Source organism: Bos grunniens, chromosome 2 (assembly GCF_055505025.1).
Source record: "Bos grunniens cultivar Pamir isolate PY7600 chromosome 2, Bosgru_T2T1.0, whole genome shotgun sequence".
NCBI lineage: Eukaryota > Metazoa > Chordata > Mammalia > Artiodactyla > Bovidae > Bos > Bos grunniens.
The window spans coordinates 43,484,939-43,507,080 of record NC_141166.1 but is presented as its reverse complement, the minus strand read 5'-3'; the positions used below and the strand labels follow the sequence as shown (position 1 = coordinate 43,507,080).

The following is a 22,142-nucleotide window of genomic DNA, read 5'->3' as shown; positions in this document are numbered from 1 at the left end:
GAAATATCAATAACCTCAGATATGCAGATGATGACTTTCTAATCGAAGAAAATAAGGAACTAAAGAGCCTCTTGATGAAGTTGAAAGAGGAGAATGAAAAAGCTGGCTTAAAACTCAACATTCTAAAAGCGAAGGTCATGGCATCTGGTCACATCACTTAATGGCAAATAGATGAGGAAAAAAATTTGAACAGTGACAGATTTTATTTTCTTGGGCTCCAAAATCACTGCAGAGACTGATTACAGCCATGTTTGCTGCTTGCAAGAAAAAGTATGACAAACCTAGACAATATATTAAAAAGCAGAGAGATCACTTTGCTGACAGAGGTCCATATAGTCAAAGCCATGTTTTTTTCCAGTAGTCATGAATGGATGTGAAAGTTGGACCATAAAGAAGGCTGAGCTCTGAAGAATTGATGCTTTTGAACTGTGGTGCTGGAGAAGACTCTTGAGAGTCCCTTGGGCTGCAAGGAGATCAAACCAGTCAATCCTAAGGAAATCAATCCTGAATATTAATTGGAAGGACTCATGCTGAAGCTCCAATCTTTTCGCCAACTGATGGGAAGAGCCAACTCATTAGAAAAGACCCTGATCCTGGGAAAGGTTGAGGGGAGGAGGAGAAGAGGGCAACAGAGGATCGATGGCATCACCAATTCAATTGACATGAGTTTGAGCAAACTCTGGGAGATAATGAAGGACAATGGAAGCCTGGAGTACTGTAGTCCGGGGAGTCGCAGAATAGGAAATGACTTAGAGACAGAACAACAGTCTTGGTTCCTGCTTACCTGTATTCCTGCTTGTTTTCTCAAGCTACATCTGTCCCAACTCTCTGGATTATTTACTGCATTGAACAGACATCTATGCAGTGCACACAGTGTTCTAGAGTCTGAGCATACAGTGGTAAAAAGCTATATATGTCTCTGCTCTCAGGAAGCTTCCATCCTGGCTCAGTCACTAATTGTACATAAATGATAGTGTCACAGGAGAAAGAAAATTAAACAAGTTAAAGGAACTCTGAGAGGACTGCGTTTAGAGGAGAGGGAAAGGCAGAGGAATCTTCAGAATAGAGGGATAGTTCAAAGGTTCTAGGGCACTTTGGATGTATCAGGGAAGATCCAGAGAGAAAAAGATCACATGACTGAAGTGTAGCGAGCAATGGGAAGGGGAGTCAAGTGAAAGAAAAAGCCATGTCACCTAGAGTCTTATAGGTTGTACAAGATGAGAAGAGTTGATTTTAATCTAATGGAAATTATGAAAGATGGGAACCTGAGGCAGGATAGTGCCAAAGTCTGATTTGTTTTATGTTTATTTCTGCCTCTTTGAAGCTTCACTTCTAGTGCCAGAATACTAGCCCTGTCCTAGCTTCTGCCAAGCGTTTTGACATTTAGCCTTAAAAATGTTCACAAATGTGCATGTGCTCGCTTCTCATTATTATGCTGTGTCTAAAATATAGACCGTCTTTGGGTATCAGAGCGTTCCTCCACTGCCTAGCATCATCTACCACCACTCATGCCTCTTCCTGTTGGAGGCATTCTCTTACTGCAGCAGGCAGAGATAACCCCACTTCGTCTGTAGAGTCTCTGGGCCTGGTCCCCACCACTTCTGTTGCTCTTCTTACCTGGTCCTGTGAGTCTTCTGTCCTGTGGGCTGGGAGCTCATCCAATGTAGTGTCCTTGTCTTATTCATGTAAGCTTTTTTCAGCTTGTACTTTAGTACCTTGAACGTAGTGGGAGCCAGATGACTGGATGAATACCCACTAAAACCTTACCCACTAAGATGTCACATCTCCTGGGAAGCCCTCTCCAACCCTATTAATATAGATCTCTTTCTTGGCTCCTGAAGCACTTTGCAGTGACTGCTTGGATATCTTAAGTGGCATTGCCTCATGCGTTATTGTGTATAAGTCGGTCTCTTCAGAGCCCTTTGAGGGCCAAGGACTATGTCATACTCATTTTTGTTTCCCCAGGACTTAGCACAGTTCCTAGAACTTAGCAAGTTTCTATAAATGCCTGCACAATATAAATGTTAAACAGGCTATAAAGCTCCAAAAAAACATATGGACTGTAGAAGTAGATGATCAGACTGATTCCTGGGCTAGATGTGTTTCCTTTAGGAATTTGTAATCTCCCAGAGATTTCCCAATCAGTCCAGTTTAGAAGGTTTTGTTTTTTCCTTTCAAGTAATTTTGACCATGACTCAAAGAAAAAACAAAAATGGATTTTACAATGCAACCCAGCAAACACGTGTGGCCTAACTGTTCTAACAGTGTAGCTTTACTATGTGTAATAGTCTAGTATTTTCTATATTGTTCTCTATACAGGGTTTAAAATGTTGATTGTGACCCCTTAAATTGATTTCAAGGCTCATGAATTAGTTGTATCCTACAGAGTCAGAAAATCCTGCTTTCAAGGATCAAGAAATTCTTCTGAGGTCAATTTCAGAGAAAGCAACATAGACTTTAATGGCTCTTTGTTGAATATTTGCACAAAACTATCAGTGATCATATGGTAAACAAAGAAAAAATGCTGCCATTGACAAATACTTAGGCTGTTTACTGTAGGAGATACCACTGCCATTTAGAATTATATTGTTGTTGAGTGCTGAAAAGTTAGCAGAAGAAGGTCTCTTAGTGACTCAGTCCACCATATTTGTATATAACATGGTGAATGTTTTAGGTAAATTTGTTGCTTCTAAAATGAAACCAGGGGCCCACTGAAATGTAGGGAACTTATCATTTCCTCTGCCAATATGTTTATATAAATATTGCCATCGTTAAGCATGCTCAAATAGCAGAACTATTTCAGTTGTTTTATCTCTTTAAAACTAATTTAAATCTGAACCTTAAAAGACTGTTTGATACCATATGTTTGTTTTAGATAGAAAACGAAATCTATTCTAAACATAAGGGTTTATGAAATCTGTATTCTAAACATAAAGTCTTATGAAATTAGTGTATAGTCTGTGGTAGATTGCTTCATGATCACAGATCCCTCACATCTTAGTCCATAAGACCCTTTGTAATGTGACTTTGCTACTCCTCCCTTTCAGAAGGAGAAGGTATTTCCTTACCCCTTCCTAAAATATGTTCTCAAAGCTTTGCTAAAAATCCAGCATTTTCTGGGTAATAAGTCTTTTTCTTGTGGTGGGTAAGTCTAGTCTGAAATTGATGGGTTTTCTCTTCAAAGACCATTAGAAAGCTACTTTTGAAAATGCCCATGGGCAATGGACAAAGAGTATCACGGGCTTTTTGTGAAAATGTTGGGTAGTCTTTAAGAACACAAACACCAAAGACAGTCACAAATTGAAGAGATATCCATCATACATCCTGTGTATACGGAAGGAACACATTAAACAATTTAGCAACGTCACTGGCATCGCCAAACATTGTGTTTCATTTTGAGGCCCAAACACCAAATACCTCAGTGGAAGGAACCTGTGTGTGTGCACTTTTCTAATCTATATAGATAACACAACTATTGGATGACCTAGACAGGCGTAGTACAAAGACAGTTCTGACAGCATCAAATCTTTCATGGATAGTTTATAAGGGCAGTTCCTTCTTTTCGATGTCAGCCTTTTTGGAAAGCAGCACCGTGTATTGCTTTGCTTGCCCTGAGACGACCTGAAGTTGAGATTATGATCCTTCATCTCAGATTAAAGAAGGCTTGTCTCAGTAGCCATTTGACAAGTTCAAATACTGGCTGATTTAGATACTGGTCTCTTATCAGCACCTGTAAATTAATGCTTTTCATAGGTTGGAGGTCTATGTTGTTAAGTTTTGTTATCAGATTCCCTCTGATCTTGGTAGATTATGCTTTAATTTGCTATTCGTGACTTCTCATTATTTTCTATTTCATGCTATTCAGTTATAATAAATACTAGGGCTTCCCAGGTGGCTCAGTGGTAAAGAATCCACCTGCTATTTCAAGAGATACTGGAGACACTGGTTCAATCCCTGGGGCAGAAAGATCCCTGGGAAAAGAAAATGGCAGCCCATTCCCAGATTCTTGCCTGGGAAATCCAATGGACAGAGAAGCCTGGCAGGCTACAGTCCATGGGGTCGAAAAAGAGTCAGACACAACTTAGTAACTAAACAACAACAAAAACCTAATATAATACAGTATTTATCGATATCATGGGCTTGTGATATAAGCTAGATAAAACAGGTATCACCTTCAAGTTAATAAACATTTCACAGTCTGGCATAATATGGTTTATTCTTAGGACTTGTAAAAAAAAAATAGTGATATAAACTTACTTTTTCTGTCACGTATAATAGTCTTAGATTTTCGGTCTTTGGCCAGTTATTTTATGTGATTGAAACCCAGTCATTCCTGTGACTCTCAAAAATACATTTGTAGAAAATACTTTAAATTTAAACCAAACTGTATTTCCCATACTTAGGATTAGCGAGCCCTCTGTGTTCAGATATCTTTTCCTTGGAGGTTAGGGCTTTAATACTATTAGCAAAAGTAGTTTGCCCCTTCTCTTGAAGAATCATAGAAACACAATCTTGCTTTGTACTTTCGGCCTTTGAATTTTGATGCATGTTACACAATGCCAGGAGTTACACAGAAAAGTCAATAATGGTCCGTGGATCACTGCCTCGCTATGCCACTGGGTGAATTAGTCTGCTGGTAAAATGTGCTCCCGCTTGTGTAATGGACCTATTTAGTAGGAAGACAGCAGCCATATGAAACACCTGGGTGGTCTTCAGGGTACTTTCAAGTGGATTAGATTTCAGTTGCCTAATGTGAGGTCACAAAGGTTTGGACAGCTGGGGCCAGTTCCACATGATGAGTAGAATATGACCCCTGGCTACCGGATGCATAAGGTAAAAGGTGCCCGAGGTCACTGCTGATCCTTGGGCTCCAGGAGTAACTATGGGTCAGCAAGGGAGGTCTCAAACCACAGTCACAAATGTTGGAAATGTCTCCATGCAGGACAGGACAGAAGAGAGTCAGATTTTCCTCTGGCACTTTTATTAGACATGCTCCCTTCCAGGGGAGCCCAGTTTCTGTGTTTTCTGGATTGAGCTTCAGTTGAGTCTTGTTTAGAATTTTAAGTGCTATTAAGTAGAAACTATGCCTTCCACATCAGAGGAAGTAAGAGAGGCATCAGGTCCCTTTGCTACCACACAGCAGACAGCATTTGGGGCACATAGGCATTGGCATAAAACTATCTTTTGAATGTTCCTAAGAGATAACAATGACTCCATAGCACCCCACCTTTTCCAGTCCTTCCAGGAACTTTGAATGATCCAATAAAATGTAACGACCAAAGGTTTCAAATATAGCTGATAAATCATATAGATGTGTGCCCAGGATGCCTAAAATTGACTTGTGGATGTTTCTCATCTATCATGAAGGACTTATTGATTTGAATTTACTACTTTGATGTTGCCGGTAATTGTTTGCAACTGCAGCTCAGTGGCCTGAAGGCATTGCTTGATTTTTCCCTTACTCATCTTGTGAAGCGGAGAAGGCAATGGCACCCTACTCCAGTACTCTTGCCTGGAAAATCCCTTGGACGGAGGAGCCTGGTGGGCTGCAGTTCATGGGGTCGCTAAGAGTCGGACACGACTGAGCGACTTCACTTTCACTTCTCACTTTCATGCATTGGAGAAGGAAATGGCAACCCACTCCAGTGTTCTTGCCTGGAGAATCCCAGGGACGGGGGAGCCTGGTGGGCTGCCGTCTATGGGGTCGCATAGAGTCTGACACGGCTGAAGCAACTTAGCAGCAGCAGCAGCAGCAGCATCTTGTAAAGAACTGGTGAAGTGGTCTTTCAGAGGTTGTTTTCAACTCAATGGGAGCCCTGGCCTAAAATCTAGGACAAAAGAAAGTTTCCATGAACACTTCCTGCAGACCAATATAATTGCCCTAATGAACCATCCCAAATGTGCTCCCTGCTGAGGAAAACAATCCTCCCAAACCCAAACCCCCTCCACTGAACACTTATCCAAATTCACTTTATGGCTTTTATAAGGAAATTGCTAAAGAACCCATTTGGAAAATATAACTTCACTTACTTTTTTTAGTCAACATATTTAATATATTTATAAGCTACAAATGTCTTTCCAAAATGTGTTTTAATCAATTCTTCAGTACTTGAATAAAATGCTGTAGATTGGCTCTCTTTGGAAGCCTTAGTCTTTTTCAAATTGGATCAAATTAAAACTATCCCAGTTTAAGACCTTCCTACAGGAATGATCTTCTAACCAGATCACTCAGTCACTTTCTTCTCTAGTTGTTTGATTCATGCCTGTTTTCAGGCTGAGCAAATTTTATTAGTATCCATGCAAGGAGGTTCATCTCTAGCCTCTAAAGTCATATGCCCCACTGCCTACTATAAGTAGGAGTCGTCATTTTATACCAGTTTATCAATTCATACATGCTATGCATTTCAAAATTCTGTTTAAAAGTCAACTCTATCAAGTATGTAAGATTGTAAACTGTAGAAAACTGAAAAGTCAACTGACCAGGCAATAGATTCCTTTATAAACTGCAGTAACTGACAAGAGTGTAATTAACATTTCAGAGCCTCTACTGAAATTATTTAGCATTGATGTTGATGTCACTTTTATGGTCATTTTTCATTAAATTGCACGGGTGATAACATGCTGCCTTAGTGCGAATAGTATTTGTTTTAAAGTAAATGTTGATGCTGAGGGAAAAAATGTGTTAGGTGAAAGGAAACAACCCTGACAATAGTAATTTATTTACTTACTGGGGGCACAGACCCCTTTCATGAACCAAAAAGCCCCCTGGTCTGAAACATCTTAGAATCCCAAAGATTTCTGAATTTAGAAGTTATCTTTGTTCTTCTCGCTCTGTTTGGTTCAATTCAGCAGGCGTCTGGTAAGTACCCAGCCTGCTACATGGTTGTCTAAGCTGAGTTGCTTGCTATCTGAGCGCTTACAATATAATGTCACCCTACCTTCCTCTCCTCCCCATCACTTTCTCTCTTCTCATATTCCTGTTTAAGAACTTGCTTTATCCCTAACTTAAATGCCCACGTTTATATATGTGTGTGTTTATTATCTGCCTCCCTCTAGCTATTTACATGTACTGCAAGATTAAGACCTTTGTGTGTTCTGTGCTGATGTAGCCAGAATGCCTAGAAGACGGCTTAGTATATTTTAGGCATTCAGTAAAGATATGTCAGATGAATACATTAAGAGGAGACGGGAAACAAAATACAACTTTATACATAAGACAAAACAGTATGTGACATACCCTAAAAAGGCGCAGAAGCAGAACCACGTTTTGTGGGACTCTCAGTATAAAAAACTTGGGAAGGTTGCATTTAAGAAAAGGAACATACATTTTATGTACAAAAATATAAAGGACTGCTTATTTTAAATGAAGGAAAAAAATCACAACAATCTTAAAAAATTAATAAAGCTAATATACTAAAGATGTAAGATAATATGAAAAATACTTTATTAATGATATTTAATTGGCTGCATATTAATCAATACCTAAAATAATTATTACACTTTTTCCTACAAATTTGACTGCATAATCTTTGACAGTCCTTAATACATGATATTATTTTTTATATATTGAATGAAAAGATAATACAGTCCTTGCCGTAGCATGGTAATCAAAATGTTTTTTGTCTAAATAATGTTTAGCATGTATAAACATGAAGCTGCACACACATATTTTTGTAATCTGTAAAATGGCTACAGGTCTGTGTCTTACTAGCATAGGAATTTTAATTCTACGCTACATTTTCAAATATATTCCATAAAAGAGGACTTCCTATTTGTCAAGTTATCAATGAAAATGGAATTATCTGATTAGTGAATTACATACGATTTTATACATGGCGTGAGAGACTTAGTGCCTAAGACATGGCATTAACTGACTTTAAATAACATGAGAAATTTGGTATTGCCATGTGGTTAACGATATGAAAAACTATAGTTTGGTGTATATCAGCTGGATAAAATGTGAAAACTTCAATATGAGAAAAAGCATATACCCTCAGGAATACAGCAATGATATACTTCAAGTCAGAAGTATAAGCATCCTCAGAGAAAAGTATAATTCCCAATAAAAGTCAGTTACAAAAACCTTCACTTGTTTTTATAGAAATGTTACTCTCATCGAAGCTTTCTAAATACTAAAAATATCTTATCGTGTGTCTGCTCATTCATAACTATTGTGTCACTAGACAGTTCTGTGAATTGCTTGCATTTGTCGCATTGTGTGTTGAACAGACTTTAGGTTTTGCAATCCAAAAGGAAAGAAAAATAGTGCTGTTCATCAACTTGAACTTCTTTTTTCTTTTATGGCAATACTGGGAGTCACTTTGTTAATGGAGTGATATTTAAGGCTGAAGTATTTGGAAAATTGAAATTCTACTAAAATGTGACTTGGTTTCTCTCATGTGGTTTTTCCATCACGATATCTGAAAGCATGTCACAGCTGCTGCATTCATCACAGGTTGGGCACAAGACCTGCTCAGGCACTGCTATAGTGAGAGTGATCTCTTTTCGGGGCTTTGCCATAAATTTCACTGCTATTCAGACATTCAGTTCAATTAACTTGCTCAGTTGTGTCCAACTCTTTGCAATCCCATGGAATGCGGCATGCAGTTCTTCACCAACTCCTGGAGCTTGCTCAATTTGTCCATCCAGTTGGTTATGCCATCCAGCCATCTCATCCCCTGTTGTTCCCTTCTCCCGCCTTCAGTCTTTCCCAGCATCAGGGTCTTTTTCAGTGACTTAGCTCTTCACATCAGGTGGCTAAAGTATTGGAGTTTCAGCTTCAGCATTAGTCCTTCCAATGAATATTCAGGACTTATTTCCTTTAGGGTTGACTGGTTGGATCTCCTTGCAGTCCAAGGGACTCTCAAGAGTCTTCTCCAACACCACAGTTCTAAAGCATCAATTCTTTGGCACTCAGATTTCTTTATAGTCCAACTCTCTCATCCATACATGACTACTGGAAAAGCCATGGCTTTGACTAGATGGACCTTTGATGGCAAAGTAATGGCTCTACTTTTAATGTGCTGTCTAGGTTGGTCATAACTTTTTTTCCAAGGAGCAAGTGTCTTCTAATTTCATGGCTGCAATCACCATTTGCAGTGATTTTGGAGCCTCCCAAAATAGTCTCGCACTATTTCCATTTCCCCATCTATTTGCCATGAAGTGGTGGGTCCAGATGCCATGATCTTAGTTTTCTAAATGCTGAGTTTTAAGCCAACTTTTCACTCTCCTCTTTCACTTTCATCAAGAGGCTCTTTAGTTCTTCTTCGCTTTCTGCCATAAGAGTGGTGTCATCTGCATATCTGAGGTTATTGATATTTCTCCCAGCAATCTTGATTCCAGCTTTTGCTTCATCCAGACCGGCATTTCTCATGATGTACTCTGAATATAAGTTAAATAAACAAAGTGACAGTATACAGTCTTGGCATACTCCTTTCCCAATTTGGAACCAGTCTGTTGTTCTATGTCCAGTTCTAACTGTTGCTTCTTGACCTGCATACAGATTTCTCAGGAGACAGGTAAGGGGGTCTGGTGCTTCCATTTCCTCAAGAATTTTCCACAGTGTGTTGTGATCCACATAGTCAAAGGCTTTGGCGTAGTCAATAAAACAGAAGTAGATGTTTTTCTGAAACTCTCTTGCTTTTTCTGTGATCCAACAGATGTTGGCAATTTGATCTCTGGATCCTCTCCCTTTTCTAAATCCAGTTTGAACATCTGGAAGTTCATGGATCACGTATTGTTGAAGTCTGGCTTGGAGAATTTTGAGCATTACTGTGCTAGCATGTGAGATGAGTGCAATTGTGCAGTAGTTTGAACATTCTTTGATATTGCCTTTCTTTGGAATTGGAATGAAAACCCACATTTCCAGTCCTGTGGCCACTGCTGAGTTTTCCAAATTTGCTGGCATATTGAGTGCAGCACTTTCACAGTATCATCTTTTACACCTCAACTGGAATTCTATCACCTCCACTAGCTTTGTTCATAATGATGCTTCCTAAGGCCCACTTGACTTTGCATTCCAGGATGTCTCTAGGTGAGTGATATCACCATCCTGATTATCTGGGTCATGAAGATCTTTTTTGTGTAGTGCTTCTGTACATTCTTGCTTTTCTTAATAGCTTTTCTTAATAGCTTCTGCTTCTGTTAGGTACATACCATTTCTATTCTTTATTGTGCCCATCTTTGCATGAAATGTTCCCTTGGTATCTCTAATTTTCTTGAAGAGATCTCTAGTCTTTCCCATTGTATTGTTTTCCTCTATTTCTTTGCATTGATCCCTGAGGAAGGGTTTCTTATCTCTCCTTGCTGTTCTTTGGAACTCTGCATTCAGATGGGTACATCTTTCCTGTTCTCCTTTGCCTTTACCTTCTCTTCTTTTCTCAGCTATTTGTAAGGCCTCCTTAGAAAACCACTTTGCCTTCTTGCATTTCTTTTCCTTTGGGATGATCTTGATCTCTGCCTCCTGTACAGTGTCACAAACCTTCTTCCATAGTTCTTCAGGGACTTTATCAGATTCTAATCCCTTGAATCTATTTGTCACTTCCACTGTATAATTGTAATGGATTTGATTTAGGTCATACCTGAATGGTCTAGTGGTTTTCTCTACTTTCTTCAATTTAAGTCTGAATTATGCCATAAGGAGTTCAAGATCTGAGCCACAGTAAGCTCCTGGTCTTGCTTTTGCTGACTGTATAGAGCTTCTCCATCTTTGGCTGCTAAGAATATAATCAGTCTGATTTTTGTATTGCCCATCTGGTGATGTCCATGTGTAGTCTTCTCTTGTGTTGTTGGAAGAGGGTGTTTGCTGTGACCAGTGAGCTCTCTTGTCAAAACTCTGTTACCCTTTGCCCTGCTTCATTTTGTACTTCAAGGCCAAATTTACCTGTTACTCCAGGTATCCCTAGTCCCCTGTAATGAAAAGGACATCTCTTTTGGGTGTCAGTTCTAGTGGGTCTTGTAGGTTTTCATAGAACTGTTCAACTTCAGCTTCTTCAGCATTAGTGGTTGGGGCATAGACTTGGATTATTGTGATATTGATTGGTTTGCCTTGGAAACAAACAGAGATCATTATGTCGTTTTTGAGGTTGCACCCAAGAACTACGTTTTGGACCCTTTTTGTTGACTTATGAGGGCTACTCCGTTTCTTCTAATGGATTCTTGCCCACAGTAGTAGTAAAATGGTCATCTGAGTTAAATTTGCCCATTCCAGTCCATTGTAGTTCACTGATTCCCTAAATGTCCATGTTCACTCTGGCCAATTCCTGTTTGACCACTTCCAATTTCCCTGATTGATGGGCCTAACATTCCAGGTTCCGATGCAATACTGTTTGTTTCGGCATCGGAATTTACTTCCATGACCAATCACATCAACAAATGGGCATTGTTTTTTCTTTTATTCTGTCTCTTCATTCTTTCTGGAGTATTTGTCCACTCTTATCCAGTAGCATATTGGGCACTTACTGGCCTGGGGAGTTCATCTTTCAGTGTCCTATCTTTTTGCATTTTCATACTGTGGATGAGGTTCTCAAGGCAAGAATACCTAAGTAGTGGTTTGCCATTCCCTTCTCCAGTGGACCATATTTTGTCAGAACTCTCCACTATGACCCATCCATCTTCGGTGGCCCTACACAGCATGGCTCATATTTTCATTGAGTTAGACAAGGCTGTGGTCCATGTGATCAGTTTGATAGCATTATGAATTTCTTTTTTTTTAAATAGTTCTCCAGATTTCAGTTCAGGGGAGTTTGTTAGGCATCAGTTGAAAAGCCCTATCTCATGCCCATAAACACACATACACAATCTGCTTGCCTCCAAAAACAAATAATGTGCCACTTTCACTATTTTTTAAATCTAATTTTATTTTTTGTTTGTACCAAATGGCTTGGGGGCTCTTAGTTCTCTTACCAAGGAGTGAACCCATGCCCTCTGTCGTCTAAGCATGAAGTCCTAACCACTGAACCAACAAGGAATTCCCACTAATCTTTTTTTTTTTTTTTTATCTATTTGTATGGTTAATAGGAAAAGAATGTTTAGATCATTTATTAGAGAGACCATGCCCTCTGTGACATGTGTTGGTGGGCCTTGACTCATGGTGTCAGCAACTTGCTGTGTGATATGGGTTGCTATTTGCCTTTTAGTCACTCAGTTCCCAGCATCCTTTCCTTTTTTCTGTATTTTCCTATCCACATATTCCTATCTGCTGACCTTTTTTGATGAAAAGAATTGCTACCGCACTGAAGAGACACCACTCTTCTTACTTCCACGCACTCACCCACATGGAGGTGTGACCCTGCAATGGAAAAATGTCAAGTGAATAAAATGGGAGCAGAAATCAAGTCCAAAAGACTTAGGAACTTAATTTCTCTGGACTTCAATTTCCTTATTGGCTATATAAATCACAGAACTATCTCTTTTCAGATCTGGAATGGGCCTTGGGTATAGCTTATCAAACATACCTCCTGAGTTAACCAGGAAACCTTGGACTCTGAGATGCAACCCTCCTGGAGGGCTCACAATGCCAGGGGCACCTGAAGTACTGATTTCCTAACACCTGCTCTCTCGTCACTGTATGTTTGAAGGCCATTTCTATTTTGTAATGTCAAATGCACTCAACAAGTGTCATAGTACAAGATAATTAGCATCTAGGCAACCATGATGCAATTTACGCATCCTGTTAATATTATTAACATACTATTACTATTGCTTACCAGGCAGAGCCTTTTTTCCCCCTATTTATCTCTTTTTAAGCCCTTAAAAAGGTTAACCATTTGCAATGCATTTTCATCATCAAAGTGAAATATTAATATTTATCAATTTAGGGCTTCCTGGTAGTCAGATGGCAAATAATCTGCCTGCAATACAGGGGACCTGAGTTAGATCCCTTTGTCAGGAAGATTCCATGGAGAAGGGAATTGCTACCCACTCCATTATTCTTGCCTGGAGAATTCCATGGACAGAGGAGCCTGGCGGGCTACAGTCCATGGGATCACAAAGAGTCAGACATGACTGAGCAACTAACACACACACACCAATTTAGGTGTATTTGAATAACATTTTCCCCCTTTATATTTATCTTGTCATCCTAAATGTCAGTAGCATTGGAAAGAGAATGTATTCTCTTTCTTCAAATGAGGTGTTTCTGTGACCAATAATTCAATAGCACAGAAGTAATATCTTAGCATATTCAAAAGCAGAAACATTACTTTGCCAACAAAGGTCCGTCTAGTCAAGGCTATGGTTTTTCCTGTGGTCATGTATGGATGTGAGAGTTGGACTGTGAAGAAGGCTGAGCGCTGAAGAATTGATGCTTTTGAACTGTGGTGTTGGAGAAGACTCTTGAGAGTCCCTTGGACTGCAAGGAGATCCAACCAGTCCATTCTGAAGGAGATCAGCCCTGGGATTTCTTTGGAGGGAATGATGCTGAAGTTGAAACTCCAATATTTTGGCCACCTCATGCGAAGAGTTGACTCATTGGAAAAGACTCTGATGCTGGGAGGGATTGGGGGCAAGAGGAGAAGGGGACGACAGAAGATGAGATGGCTGGATGGCATCACTGACTCTATGGACGTGAGTCTGAGTGAACTCCGGGAGTTGGTGATGGACAGGGAGGCCTGGCATGCTGCCATTCATGGGGTCACGAAGAGTTGGACACGACTGAGCGACTGAACTGAACTGAACTGAATATCTTAGAGCAAAGGGAAACAACCTCTGCAAAACCAGCCTTTACCCCTATTTCTACAGAACCAGTTTATTATGTTAATTTCAGCTCCTTTCTTCTTCCTACCACCCCACCTTTCCTCTAGGCTCACCTCTGTGGCTTTGTTAACCACATGTTATTCTAGACACAGTGTGAAGATACTCCGAAGACTCTGTGAGCATAAAACCCTGCTTTTCTCATCGGTTTGCCTGCAGTGCTGTTGGTTGGCGTGTGCTGATCTTCCTCTTTTCCTCGCTTTACCTCATGTTTGTCTCTGTCAGTCATTCTGGAAGCCAGTACGATTTCTAGTATGAACTTCATACGCACCTTTATAAATGCCCAACTGAAAAATCTCATCTTTGATTTCTCATGCATGTCAAGACATCTTAAATTAAAAGTAGATCATTCAAAACTTTGATGGGCTAAAGTCAAGATTCTTGGTGATGGATTTTTTCTGGAACAAATCACAGCAATTGATAAAACTTCCTTTTTGCTTGTCCTTCCTCAAGGAATAAATATAAGCATAGTTTTCGGTTTCTTTTGGACACTCCTTCTCATTTGCTTTGTATGTGGAGTCGTTGCTAAGTTCTCCTGTGTCTTCTAGTTGCTCACTCTGTTTTTGCCTGTGGTCACTGAGTCCCTCTTTACCTTCTTCACATTACCCTCCCAGCCTCTCCATGCTTGGGGCCCCCCAGTTCTTACAGAAAGCCTTCTTGGCACCTTAACTGGGACCCCCAGAGCTTTCCAGGTGTCAATGGCCCTGGAATCAAGTACTTCTGATTTTGCTCAGGAGAATCATTAACCATTCTTAAATAAATCCCGGCTCCTACTCACCATACAATTTTGAACTTGTGCCTTTGTGATATTTGACATTGGAGATCACAGTTAAAACCACTGTTTGTTTTCTCTGCCCACTGCATCATCATACGGATGATTCTTCTGGATCTTGGTTTCAGTCTCTGTAACTGCCTATCTTTCTGAGACATCTTTCAAAACTCTATAAACAGAATTTCATATATAACACATCATCTGGCATTTAAGCTGATTTCTTTCCAAGCAAATCATCTATCTAAACAGGGGAAAAAAAATCCCCCCAGGGATGTGTGTGCATGTCATTTATACTGAGGAGACAGCAACTTGTGTTTATATAGATAACACCTTCAGTCTGGGTTGGCCTTTGTATCTTGTATGATTCATTGATGTACCAAGCTGAGCCTTTTAACTAGTTGCTGCCTCTTTCAAAATTCCTTTACCCAAACATGCTTAGATGACCCTTCTCTGACTTGCTATAATTATATTTATAAGGGTTGTTGTTGTTCAGTCGCTCAGTCGTGTCTGACTCCTTGGGATCCCATGGTCTGCAGCACACCAGGTTCCCCTGTCCTTTACCATCTCCCAGAGTTTGCTCAAACTCTTGTCCATTGAGTCAGTGATACCATCCAACCATCTCATCCTCTGTCATCCCTTTCTCTTCCTGTCTTCAATAGTTCTTAGCATCGGGATCTTTTCCAATGAGTTGACCCTTCGCATCAGGTGGCCAAAGTATTAGAGCTTCACCTTCTGCATCAGTCCTTCCAGTGAATATTCAGGGTTGATTTCCTTTAGGAATAATTGGTTTGATCTCCTTGCAGTCCAAGGGACTCTCAAGAGTCTTCTCCAGCACCACAGTTTAAAGGCATTATTGTATTTATAAGGCACATTAGACAATCACCTCTAATTCTTTGAATTTTGCATTTATCATCTTCAAAGTGGTGATTGCTTAAGAACTGGAAGATGCACCCTCTTCATATACAACTAGGAACCAACTCCAGTGCTAGTTCACTCTAAGCCTAGGAGAGCATGATGAATCTATCCATCTTCTTAAGGGGAAGAACAGTGAATGAGTGTGTAAATTTTTTCCTGAATGTCCCATAAGCCCTGAATATAGAAGTACAATGATCCAAAAAGTATTGAGCTTCCCTGATGTGGCAGTATTCTGTCCTGTAAGGACAGAGTTACCAGCAGCTACACACCCGATCAGGAATTCTACTCTTTTGAGGGATGCTGCTTGTCTGTGGCTGTCTCTTTGGCTTCCATTACGCTCTGTGCATCTGGCCAGTTAGCATGGGACTTGACCCAGTCTGCACTGTTTGTTCATTGGCATCAATTCTCCAATAAGGCATACATACCGCCCCTAACACTTCACTGAGACCCACTTTTCTGTATACTGAAGTTTTTTTTTTTTTGCCCACACATCCCCATCTTTAAAAGATATACCTAGAGTGAGCACCATGATTATTCATCTTAATGATTATCCACCTCTTGTAAAGGTTGATGCATAGTGGGGCCTCCAATATTTAACTGAATAGAGAAACAAAGTTGTATAAACACTTTATGCTTTAAAGTACTTAGTATTTATTTTATTTGGCTCTTCAGCCAGTGCATTTTAAACTATGATATCAAGGCATGGTGTTGTTCCTTGAGCTGAATTGAGAGCTTTTGCATCTGAAATGTAATGAGTCTTATCTCAATTAGTTGAAAATCACCAATGAGTGGTACTTCTTTTCCACTTTTGAAATTCCTTTCCACCTCAACTTTTTTTTTTCTTAAAAGCTTAAATTTCTTTCATAAGGCTATACCTGTTTTTGCAGAGAATTATGTTTTACTATTTTCATTTACATAGTATCCCAAGAAAATTCACTTGACTACTGGGAGTTGAGCTTTTCAAGCAGATAAGGTAACATTGCTCACGAGAACAAGTGTTATACTCTCCTTTTTCTCATGTGTGTATATCTGGGGAGGAGGTTGATTCCTATATAAAAATTATTTGTCAGACAGTGGAGTGTCTCATACATGCCTTATTTTACTTCAGCTTTCCATCAGCTCTGTGATGCAGTGTCATCACCAGGTGTTAAATGATGAACCTGTGTCACAGAGCAGTCCAGTGTCACAGAGCCAGGAGAGGTGAAGTTCAGTTTGTTTAATCCAAAGCCCAGGTCCTCCCCACTGTCCTCACATTGTTGTTTTTAAGAGTCTAATCTTTAGTAAACTCCTTCAAGCAGATGTTATATTTTAAACTCTGCACCCCCACCCCAGGAATTTACATAAAACTGAATATAGTTGACTCTCTCTCGTTTCAGCTTGGCTTACAAGGTCTGCCTTCTACCCTATTACATACATTCAAAAAGTGTGTTAGTTCTTAGTCATGTCTAACTCTTTGTGACCCCATGGACTGTAGCCTGCCAGTTTCCTTTATCTATGGAATTCTCCAGCCAAGAATAGTGGAGCAGATAACCATTCCCTTTTTTCAGGGGATTTTCCCAACCCAGGGATTGAACCCAGGTCTCCTGCGTTGCAGGCAGATTCTTTACCATCTGCTGCTGCTAAGTTGCTTCAGTCGTGTCCGACTCTGTGCGACCCCATATACGGCAGTCCACCAGGCTCCCCCGTCCCTGGGATTCTTCAGGCAAGAACACTGGAGTGGGTTGCCATTTCCTTCTCCAATGCATGAAAGTGAAAAGTGAAAGTGAAGTCGCTCAGTCGTGTCCGACTCTTAGCGACCCCATGGACTGCGGCCCACCAGGCGCCTCCGTCCATGGGATTTTCCAGGCAAGAGTACTGGAGTGGTGTGCAATAACCTTCTCCGTTACCATCTGAGCCACCAGCAAAGCTCCATATGCATCCAAGGATTTGCTCAAATCATCTTCAGTGCTTCTGATTACTTGCTTACTCTTATACCCTGGAATGTGTCGTCCCTTGTTTTTAAACTGTAACTCTCTCTCTTCCAGACAGTCACCTTTGAATGGGGTTGAGAATTTAAAAATTATATTTTAAATTGCCAAGTGAAAGATTGTTTAAAACTCTGTCACTTTCCTATTCAAAAATATTCATTGGAGACAGCCAAGGAGAAATTAAGTGACTTAACAGGAGGCGTTTAAGATGGAGGTAGAGAATAATGTAGTTAAGTATACCTATTAATAAAAAATAAATAATGGAACATGAACTTGGACTTTATTATACCTTTTGGCATAGTGTTTCATCCTCAGTAGCACATTGATTTCTTATTATAAAATAAGTTTTTTTTAAAAAAGCAAATTATAATTGAATAAGGGTGAAAGGTGTTAGAAATTCTATGTTTTGTACACAGAATAAGGATGATAAAGCACATAGAAAAATCAGATCTGTAAATAACTTCAAAATGGATTGACTTTTTGTAACTGTACCATATAGAATGAAGTATGAAAAATGTTATTTTAAACTGTGATAGCTTGAATTACTTTCAGAGTATTGATAAACAGAGAATTGCATTTCTACTATTTTTTCTCTAGAGGCACACAAACATAAAGTTAATTTTTATAAGAGCAATTTTTAAGTCACAGATTTTTGGAGAGTTTCCTATATAGTGGTCAATTGTGTATGAAACAAATTATTTTTAGCCTAATTGCAGGCAGAGTAGTTAAGCCACTCACTCTGTTATGGTTGAATTTCATTTGAACTTTCTAATAGTATGATTTGTTTTCAGAATTTAATAACTGACTCAAATATTTAATAGTGGAAGCTTTCATTAAATTTAAAAGAAATCAGGATATATTTTTAGAAGAGCTAACTTATTTTCCTTATCAGTTTTATCTACTTTAGAAGAAAAGAAAGAGAATGAAGCCCATCTCTTTGTGAACTTAAATAGACATTAATGCTATAACCCCAGCAAATAATTTATTTCAGTATATATCATCATTCAGAACAGTTGGGAAGCACCAAATGGCAGTAATAACTATACTTCCAGCTCTCCTGAATAGCAAATTGCACTGACTCTGTGAAACTCTTCACTTGTCTGCTGGATAATCATTCTTTTTAAGACTCAAATATATTTTCGAGACCAGTTTTCGATTGCACATTGTCTACTTTTGCATTGCCTAACCGTTTTCTGTTGAGTACAATGACTTATTTTGAAATGCGAGTGGGGAAAGCTAAGAGTTGAAAGATTTTGTCTCCATGTGTCATCCTAGAAATAGATGACAAAAAGATCATTAAATGGATTAATTTACAGGCATCCTTAGAATAGAATGTTTTTACATTAAAGCCTGTTATAAGCCTTTTAAATAAATTGCATTGTACCATACTTTCTGCTCCCCCCACCCCAGGGGTCTCTTGACCTTTCACCTCTTATTTTGTCCTATAGGCACTCCACTGCTGGTGAGGAGAAGCAGCGACCCAGCGCCAAGCCCACCTGCTGATGCCCAGTCAAGCGCTTCACACCCTGGTGGGCAGAGTCTGAAACCTGTGATTCCAGTAGGTATCCTGTTGTTTGCATATCTAGTAAAAGATCAAAGCGCCTTACACATAAACTAACTGGGACATTACAGTCTTAAGTAAGTGAATAATTAGAGACCTTTTGATAGGATATGTGATATTACGTATAAGATTAATAATAACTAATATGAGCTATTGCTAGGATACAGTTATAGTGAGAGCTATTATTTATAGAGCACCAGTTGTGTGCCTGGGACTGTTTAAAGGGCTTTACATTGTCATCTACACTTCCACCTCAAAGTACCAACTTGCCTTTGTCTCCATTTTACTGATGATGTAATTGAAGCAGAAGGAGGTCTAATGATTTATCCAAGGTCACAGCTAGTAAGTGGCCAAGTCAAGACTTTAACCCAGGTGGTGGGCTGCAGAACCTGTGCTCTTAACTAGCACACTGTACAGTTGGATCCCTCATCCTCTCGCTTCATGATGCTCCAAGAGATAGTTTACCTGTTTGTGGTATGTTCATGCAATGCTGTGTGAAGTCATATAATGGTGAATGGTTTCACACTATTGATATCATAGACATGTGGTACCACTACCCAGTTTCTACATCTCAACATTCAAATGAAGGCAAAGTGAAATTAGATACCAAACTGCTTACACCTAATAAAGCTTACAACAGCTTTACTTCTAACTGAGAAGTGAAGAGGAGAATAGTTTACTAAGAGACCATGTGCTCTTTCCATATGAAACTGTGGGATTTTTCTGCTAAATCCCAATCTTCTTTGAAGAGTTGTAATTGTGTTTCATCCTCTGAAATAGCCTAAGAGTTAAGTTTTCGATGATGGCTGTATATCATTGCAATAGGTGATCTTCCATAATGGCACCCTATTTTAAAAATTTTCTGAAAGTGAATCTCTTCTCCACTTTAAGTCTCACTGTGTATGATGGCTTCAGAAAAAAAGGCAATGTTTTTGGTATATAGAGATGCTGAATGAACTAAATGGATTCTCCCAGGGTGATATAAAATATTCTTAGTAAGAAACTGTTAACGTGTAGGATGGCTTCCCTGGTGGCTCAATGGGAAAGAATCCACCTGCCAATGAAGGAGATATGGGTTTGATCCCTGGGTTGGGAAGATCCCCTGGAGAAGAAAATGGCAACCCACTCCAGTTTTCTTGCCTTGGGGAGTGTTATGGAGAGAGAAGCCTGGTGTTCATGGGGTTGGAGAGTCAGACTTGACTTAGCAACTAAAAAGCAATAATATGTATGAAGTAGGGGTCACCATACTAACTCATGGGGTAATTAAATAGGTTTACAGGAGTATTTTGTATGTTTCTTTTTGTATGCCTGGAAGTGTCCTGAAAGTATTTTAGATGTAATATTTTCTCACTTTCCATCCTTATAAGGAAACATATTTAATAGAACATTATTTTAATAAAAATCAGGTGTATGTGTTCTGCTCTAATGATGAGTATAAACAGAACCAGTATGTGGTGTGGCATTTGTATGTGTGTTTAATGCCCACTGATTGAGCCCACGTTAAGCTTAAATATATTGGATTGGAGGAAGAGAAGAACCATAAAAATGAGAGAATTACATAAAAGAGAAAAACTATAATTTACTGCTTATTTTTATGAAGTTAATATACTCCCAAACCAAAGTGTGATCTGTGTTACCATGATTTACATGTAGAAACCCCACCAATATTAGGTCCATGTTTCTATCACTTAGGCTCTGTGTTGAGATCAACTGAAAATACAACAATAAAGCTTTCCCTAGACAAAGTGAGGGCTACTATCTTTCTGCTACATTCTATATCAACAAAATATGATACCACTATGTTCCAAGCTGGGGTAATCAAATAGGACTATTCAGGACTGGTTTCCTTTACGATTGACTGGTCTTATTTCCTTGCTGTCCAAGGGACTCTCAAGAGTTCAACACCACAGCTCAAAAGTATCAACACTTCAGAGCTGTTTTCTTTATGGTCCAACTCTCACATCCATGCACGACTACTGGAAAAACCATAGCTTTGACTAGACAGACCTTTGTTGGCAAAGTAATGTCTCTGCTTTTGAATATGCTGTCTAGGTTTGTCATAGCTTTTCTTCCAAGGAGCAAATGTCTTTTAATTTCAAGGCTGAAGTCACCATCTGCAGTGATCTTGAAATCCAAGAAAATAAAGTCACTAGGTGTCTAAATGAAGACATTTAAGTGTGTTTATTTTTACCAAGAAGAAAAATGCATTTGTGTGTGTGAAAGTGCACACACACGTGTATTATAGCCATCTCCCTTTATCTCTCTACATCCTAACTCAAATGCTAGTTACACCTGCTTGTCCAGTATCATAACCACTGGCCACATGTGGATATTGAGCACTAGAAATGTATTTCAAGTGTGACATACACACTGAATGTCAAAGATTGAAATATGAAAAAAGTAATATAAAAAATCTTATTGACAATTTTTTATTGACTCCACATCAAAATGGTATTAGGTTTGGTAAATTCGGTTGAATAAAGTATATTTCAATTGTTTTCACCTGTATCTTTGTACTTAAAAAAAAAAAGACACAGCTACTGAAAAATTAAAAATTATGGCTGTAGTTCACATTGTATTCCTATTGGACAGAGCAGCTCAGACCTAAGTAAAATTGGATATAGCACTAATGAAATGGTTGGAGACCCTTGAGAGAAAGTTCTTTGAGTTGCACATCATCTCTGGGGTAACAGTATGATTAGGTTTGCCTGGGGCAGTCTGAGTTCATGTGGCATATTTATTAATAGCGTCCCTGCTAACTCTCAGAGGTATCCATGCATGGATGATAAATTATGTGGCACCCTACACATAGCCCTGTAGTCACTTGTAGTGTTTGCTCAGTGATCAGAGGAGCAGTCTTCCAAGGAAACCATGGGAACATAACAACCACAGCTCTTACATGGGAGCACACTGCCCAGAAGGTTTTGTGTGTCTCAGACCTGAGCCCAGGTGGTACAGAATTGGAGACTACAGATTCCCCATCTCTCAGACTCTAATTCTATCTAATGCTTCCTCTACCACTTCAGCTGCACTGTAGTTGATTTCTGTGGTTTGATAAGGGATGATGAAAATGGGGAGTATATGATAATGCACACATGTAGCCACTGATATGAAAAATAATTGCTTAAAAAGCTCTATTCTATTGCATTTCATTTCAATATCCAAGAAGAAAAGC

General features: G+C 39.3%; 1 protein-coding gene across 14 annotated transcripts in view; it reads left to right on the top strand.

The window, feature by feature from the left end:
• The window catches only part of PARD3B (par-3 family cell polarity regulator beta), a 1,159,019-nt gene that overhangs the window by 524,138 nt on the left and 612,739 nt on the right, over positions 1-22,142 (top strand). For all 14 annotated transcript variants that reach the window (XM_086344421.1, XM_086344496.1, XM_086344507.1 and 11 more), the window contains one exon: positions 18,855-18,964. In XM_086344421.1, the coding sequence (XP_086200547.1) occupies positions 18,855-18,964 (110 nt within the window). Of the gene's footprint in view, positions 1-18,854; positions 18,965-22,142 lie in introns of those variants that run through there.